The sequence below is a fragment of the Camelus ferus genome, chromosome 10 (assembly GCF_009834535.1).
Source record: "Camelus ferus isolate YT-003-E chromosome 10, BCGSAC_Cfer_1.0, whole genome shotgun sequence".
NCBI classification, from domain to species: Eukaryota; Metazoa; Chordata; class Mammalia; order Artiodactyla; family Camelidae; genus Camelus; species Camelus ferus.
In genome coordinates, this window is record NC_045705.1 from 10,671,594 (window position 1) to 10,678,976 (window position 7,383).

The 7,383-nt window shown below is 38.3% G+C and overlaps 1 protein-coding gene across 1 annotated transcript in view; it reads left to right on the forward strand.

Annotated features, from left to right (window-relative positions):
• Window positions 1–7,383, forward strand: part of FOLH1B (folate hydrolase 1B) — a 49,754-nt gene that overhangs the window by 22,723 nt on the left and 19,648 nt on the right. Inside the window, exons 8-10 of the mRNA XM_032488363.1 lie at window positions 5,319–5,417; window positions 5,698–5,783; window positions 7,054–7,173. Of these exons, the coding sequence (XP_032344254.1) occupies window positions 5,319–5,417; window positions 5,698–5,783; window positions 7,054–7,173 (305 nt within the window). The remainder of the gene's footprint in view (window positions 1–5,318; window positions 5,418–5,697; window positions 5,784–7,053; window positions 7,174–7,383) is intronic.

Below are 7,383 nucleotides of genomic sequence, written 5' to 3' on the forward strand. Positions count from 1 at the left end.
TAATTTGTCCTAATGTGCATACTGCTTTATCAGTTAACCCATAAGACAACTGTGTGAGTTAGCATTGTGATCATGAATGTCACAAAGTTCAGAGAAGAAGTGATAGATCTGGGACGGGAACCCAGGTCTGATGTGAAAGACAGCTCTGATGAGCATCACTCAGTCTCTGTTCAGCAACACGAGCATTTAGTAGGCACCTCCTTTTGTCGAGGTATGGTCTCATTCTCATGTCTCTGCTCAGAAGGCCTTCAGTGGCTTCCCACCACCTGTCCACTCAAGGTACATTTATGGAATGACATCCGTATGTCAGGCACTGTGGAAAAAGTATGATTTCTACATACGTTTTGTTCTCAAGGGTCTCACAATTTAGGACAGGTGCTCACAGCTTTATGGAGGCTACATGATAAGTGGGAAAACTCTAGCACACCATTGTCTGCCAATCTAGCTTGCCCCTACTTTTTTCTTAATTGAAGTATAGTCAGTTAACAATGCATTGATTTCTGGTGTACTGTGTAATGTTTCAGTCATGCATATGCATCCATATATTCCTTTTCATATTCTTTTTCATTATAGGTTACTACAAGATAGTGAATATAGTTACTTTCTTTAAATTAAACTCATTTTTTAAGATAATGATTCAACTGTAAGAAATAATACAGAGTCACCACTTGGCACTTACCTAGCTTTCCCCAACGGTAACATCTTGCAAAACAGAGTACAAAATCACAACCAGAATATCAATATCGAGAGTCATGATACAGAGTGTTTGCATCACCACTGGGATCCCTCGCGTTGCCCTTTAGCCACACCTGCTTCTCTCCTGACCTGCTCCATCCACACCCTCTGACCTGAACCCCTCGCAACTACTAATCTGTTCACCATCCCTACAATTTCGTCATTTCAAGAGTGTTATATAAATGTGATTATGTATACACCGTTTTGGGATTTTTTTTCCCACGCAGCATAATCCTCTGGAGGCTTGTTCAAGTTGTTGTGTATATAGTTTGTTTCTTCTTAATGCTGAGGAGTGTACCATTGTGTTTGGTACCACAGTTTGTTTCACTAGTTGGACGGCAGCTAGTTGGAGCTACTGTGAAGAAAGCCGCTGCATATAATCGGGTACGGATTTTCATGTCAACATGTATTCATTTCTCTGGACTCACAACTGCTGGTCATATGATAACCTTTTAAAGGATCTGACAGACTTTTCCAGTAGATGTATCATTTTATGTCCTACCAGCAACATAAAAAATAGACACTTCTTCTCATCCTTTTATGAGCACTTACGTACTGACATCACAAAGTATTTCAGGCTTATCTTGTATTTTCTTTCAGCATTTCTAGTTTCCTGATAATTTTCATTGTGAATGGATGTTGAGTGTTTCTAATGTTTTATTGATGCTGTGGTTGCTCGGTTTTTGTGTCAGTTAATATGATCACGTGGCTTCTCTTCAGCCTGTTAATATTGTGTGTTATGCTGATTGATTTTCCTATGTTGTATCAGGCTTGCAATCATGGGACAAAGCCCACCTGCCATGGTGTATGATTCTTTCAACATGCTGTTGAGTTTGCTTTGTTAGTATTTTGTCGAGGATTTCTGTGTCAATATTCATCCTGACCTTCAGTTTCCCTGTGATTCCTTTATCTGGTTTTGGTATCAGGGTAATGTGTGTCATATAGAATAATTTTAGAAATGTTCCTTCTGGTTTTTGAAAGAGGGTGTCAAGCACTGGTGTTTATTCCTGAGCAGGGAAGCCGTCTGGTGCTGGGCTTCTCTCCTGAGAAGTTTTGATTACTTGTTATAGCTTATTTGTATTTTCTCTTTCTTCTCCAGTTTCAGTAGTTGGTGTGTTTTTAAGAATTCATTTCATCAGGGTTAATTTGTTATATACAATTGTTCATAGCATTTCCTTATAAATCCTTTTTATTGCTGTCAAGTCAGTAGTAATGTTCCCCCTTTTGTTCCTGATTTTAGTAACATTCTTCTCTCCTTCGTTTCTTGGTCTGTCTAGCTAATGATTTGTCAATTTTATTGATCTTTTCAAAGAACCAACTTTTGGTTTTGTTAATTGTTCTCTATTTTTTTTCTTATCTTTATTTCACTGTTTTTGTTCCAGTCTTTATTATTTCCTCTTTTATGCCTGATATGAGTTTAGATTGCACTTCATTATTGAGTTTTTTTAGTTGGAAGATTAATTTATTGATTTGATATCTTTCCACTTTTTCAATATGGGTGTTGATAGTCATACATTTCCCTCTAAGCACTGCTTTAGCTGCGTGCCATAACTTTTGGTATGTTGTGTCTTCATTTTCATCCATCTCAAAGTGTTTTCTGTTTACTCTTGTGATTTTTTTTTTCACCCAGTGGTTTATTTAGGAGTCAGTTGTTTAATTTTCATGTATTTGCAAATTTTACAAATTTCCTTCTGTTATTGATTACTAAGTTCTTTATATTGTAGTTGGATTAACAAAAGGTTTGTATGATTAATAAAAATCATAGGATTATATGATTTCAACCTTTTAAATTTATTTGGAGTTGTTTTATAGCCTAATATATGATCTAATTGGGAAAATTTTCCATGTGCACTTGAGAAGAATATATATTAATACTCAAGGCTTCTGTTAGGTAAAATGTTCTATATGTGCCACTTGGCATTTCTGGTTGGCCAGCTTCTTCAGCTCCATGTCTGGGATATGTGAGCCAAAAAAGAAAACGTAAGGAACTCACCACTGTGTCATTCCTTGTGCCCTGAGGTCCCAAGCTGGCTCGTGTTCTTCTGTCCACCTTTCAGGGTCTTATGTTTGTTTTCCATCTGTTTATAGTCCAGAGAATCTAGCTGTACTTAGCAGGAGGAACAGGGTAAAGCACATCTTCTCTATCGTCTCAGAAGCAAAGTCCTGCTGCTTTTCAGGCATCTCTGTTATGTTCCCTAATCACTTTATACCCCAGCCAGTTTAATCTCCGTGCCTTACAGTTTCTCTGGCTTTCCTGCCTCCATGTCTCTTCACATCACACACTGTCACTGGAGTCCTCTTCACCTCCATCCTCGTATGCCCACATCTTACTCATTCTTTAAAATCCAGACAAGTGAGACCTCTGGGAAGCTCTCTCTCATCCCACAAGCTCAATCAAGCTCTGTTTTGTTCTTTAGGACTTTATCTATTTTCTGGCATGCTCTGTTTTATTTTATAGTTGGCTGTATATGTATCTTCTTCTAACTAACTTATAACTTCTTCGGTGGAATGACCATTTCTTACACATACTGGTGTTCCTTTGTGAGTACAGTCCAGTGCCTTGAGCCTTATAGACAATAAATCTTTGCCAAATGGACAAATAAAAATTAATATGCTCCAGGATATAGGTTTTTCAGTTCCTTGTTGCTTACAGACACTTACTCAGTATCTACCATCTATTATAGCCTTTCAAAGACATTTTCAGTATTTTCTGAAATTTTTAGGCTTTGAAATTTTAATATTCAACTTTTTGATCTTCCTGGATTTTGTTTAAATTTATAGAGTGAAAGAAAGACCTAGAGAAACTTATATCCCTGATTAATTATCTCAGTGACATTTATTGTCAGACTAAAACCTCTGTTCCTCATAGATAAATGATGTTTCATTCGTCGATACATCAGATTCTTACTTGCAAATACTATGTTCTGTTCCAGTCATCTATTTACTTGTCCTTGTGGAGACACTGTAATCTTGGCTTTGTATTTTATTATTTTCTGGGAATATGTACTATTCATTACCTTCCTTATATTATAATATATAATTGATTATTATTCTTCTTGATGAATTTAAACCTTTTTATGTTTTTCATATTTTTATTTTGAAAAGAAAATACATTTACACAGTTCAGAATTCAAAGGGGTATACAAGAAAAATTTATCCTCCTGCTCATTTCCATCTCAAAGCCAATCAATGTTATTAATCTACAATATGGAATTGTACCAATATTTTACATATAATCAAGCATATGTATATTCTTCATTTGCCCTCTACAGTTTTTTTGTATACATAATACTCTGCTGTTTTGACTATTCATTATGATATTTAGCAATGTGAAATGCCCCTTCATTTTACTTGATGCTTTTCATGTGAAATTTTATTGTAGATAGGCAAATAAATTGTATAGTATATTACATAAAGTTCATATAGTATATTACATAGTATATTTGATAGACAAATAATAGTATATAGTATGTGAAATTATGTTTGTTACACAGACTCTCTAGTGAGATAGGAAAACAGACGAACCTCTCTGATAGGGTATTTTAAAACAAAAATCTTGTTCACAGTTTTCCATAAGCAGATAATCTTATTGTTCTAGTATTGCAAGTGTTACTAGTAGACTCTAGGTCAAGTTGACCTATTCACATTGCCTCCAATAGGTAGGCAGGGAACAGGCACCTGTGTGCAGGTGCAGAATAAAGGAGGAAACCACAGAAAATGTTCCATGCAAAGCATAGTGTGCATGGGGGTCTGTGACTAGAGACAGAACCATGAAAGATAGATTGACGTTTTCCACTCTCTTAAGTTTGTCTGGAACCACCTCCTTTTCTCTGCTTCTTTGAACCAAAAGTACATGTGGGTTTCCATGCCCAAAGCAAGACTAAGTTCAAACAGTAAAGGCAGGTATGTGGGAGTGAAACAAGAGCCCCACCTTTCCATAAATAGGGCCATATTCTCTTTCTCAGTCACCTGCTGAGCGAGAACTGGGGCCAGTGGCGTGTACGGTGTGTGGGCTGGTTCACCCGAATCTTCCTTCCTTTTTGAATTAAAAAATAAATAAATAGCATGATACTTTGAGGGGCTGCTGGTTGAAATGAAATCCTTTCCTTTGCTCTTCCTCCCTCCCTAACAGAGTGTGACAGTGCTTTGTAAAGGATGACCATACACAGATTTGGGAAGGTCTTCATCAGTGGGAGGAATCACATAATGCAAAACCCCGAGGAGCGTGACAAGAGCGGCTTCTTCCGAGCGCGCTCTGGAGAGCCCTTTGCACGTGGTTTCCTGTTGGAAACTGATCACACAGAGTCCACATCCTTATCAAACGTTTGAATGTCAACTATCCCGCTAATCAGCTGCCTGGCTTTGGGCATGGTACCTAATCTCGCTCTAAGCCTCGGGTGCTCATGGCAGAATCACCTCAGAAGAGGTGTGGTAAGGTTTAAATGGCATACCTTATGCACTTTGTATTGCCCTGACTCAGAGAAGCTATTACGAGCAGGCCCTCCCGACAGCAAGTTCATTGACGTTTTAACCTATAACTTCAAAGTTTTCCTGCAGCTAATAATACTTTTTGTGTTCACCAGAAAAATGGGTGGATCAGCCCCACCAGATCACAGCTGGGAAGGAAGTCTGCAAGTGCCCTACAATGTCGGACCTGGCTTTGCTGGAAACTTTTCTACCCAGTTAAGAGACAATTTTTATTGTAACTCTTTAGGGGGAGGAAAGCTTTAAAAAAAAATTATGGAGAATGACTGAAAAGTAAAATCTGTCTACTACCAGCAGGAAACAAAACAACAGGCTAAAGAGGGGAACACACCTACAGCCTTAACAGTTGTACTAATGGCCGGTGTAATGCTTGCCTGTGTGCATTTAGAAATCTTCAAGACGATGTCAGATTTCAGCATTGTGGGTGGCAAGCTGTTAACCAGTATTTTTAGACTTCATCCTTTATGTTTGCATTAGAAAAGTCAAGATGCATATTCATTCCAACAATGAAGTGAAAAGAATTTACAATGTGATTGGAACACTCAGAGGAGCAGTGGAACCAGGTAAATTAATCATTTGCTCAGCAAATATCGATCGGGCAGTTCTTTGGTGCCAGGCACTGCTCTGAGCAGCAGGGATGGAGGGATGGAGGGTAAACAAAGCAAAGCGACTCTTTGTCCTAAGAGAACTCACATAAGTACAAAATAGATCCATAGGAAGTCATTTTGCATTGTGATACATGTTGAGAAGAAAGTAAACTTTGGGACCAGGTTTGTCAGATGAGCGACCTTAGTGATAAATCATGCTTCAATGAAAGGATCCAGGGAGGAAAGGCAGGGAGGGACAGTTTACAGGTGTTTAATCTGAGTTTTCTGGGTTTGTTCACCACCTATTTTGCATGGGGAAATATCTTCATTATAACGATAAATAACACTCTTAAAGAGTTTAGGTAACCTAAAGTTAATGAATCCTTTAGTTTTATTTTACACTGAAATTGGTGAAATATATTGACCCAATTTCTATATGGTTTCAGATGACCTGCTGATAAATACATTCTAAAAATAATCTTACTTCATTATGTGTCGGTTCATTAGGAACTATACGGTGATGTATTTCTTACCTAAATGGATAGAATTAAATTCCATGTCTTTCTTGCAAGCAGCCAGTACTTTCTTTCAGGGATCAAGAATATTGATATACTTCTAATGAGCACTAATCTAAATACAACTGGCTATGTGTTGAATCTCACCAAGTACCTATTTTGTGCCAGTTCTGTGCCAGGCATTGGGGATGGAGGGATTTTTAAAAAGACACAGACCAGGGACAAGAAGCCCCCTACGTTGAAGTGCAGTAAATGGTTTATCAGATAGGAAGAGATTGCCCTGAAAGCTGGGTAGGGGGGCAGGTCTCTCTCCCTACAGGAAACAGAGGGGGAGGCTCTGAGCTGTACTTTAAAAACTGAGCAAAAGGAGGAGAAAGTGGAGAACTTGTTATGTGGCTACTGTGTTCTCTTACTCTGAAAATACTGGCAACAAAGCGCAAACAGGTCAGAGGAGTAATAGAGAATTATATAACTAGGTGGATAAGGATAATTTTATACTCACTTATCACGACTTATATATTTATAATTACTGTAATTCACTGAAGTATGCATTCGCTTATCACATTCGTATTTTCTTCATACGTCAGAACAAAGTGACGTATTTACGTAAGTTTTCAGGAAACTTGCTATCTCGAGGCGTGAGTGCTCGGTGTGTAGTGCTGTTGACTCATTTGCAGTTTGCTCTGTTCTTGACCCGGAAGGGTAAGTCATTTTGCGATGGTGCTCTCCAGACAGATATGTCATCCTTGGAGGTCACCGTGACTCGTGGGTGTTTGGTGGCATTGACCCTCAGAGCGGGGCAGCTGTTGTTCATGAAATCGTCAGGAGTTTTGGAAAGCTGAAAAAAGAAGGTAATGTAAACAGAGAGTAAAAACACCAATTTTTTTCTGCATCTCATTTGGGTCCTCAGCAAAGTGAGTGGACAAATACTGCCTTGTGGGTTTGTGTGAAGGGCCAACTGAGGCTACATGATACAAAGTACATCATCTTAGCTGCATGGAGTACTTTGTAGAACTCAGTAGCAAAAGTTCGCTTTCAATAATATAATGACTACGTTACTC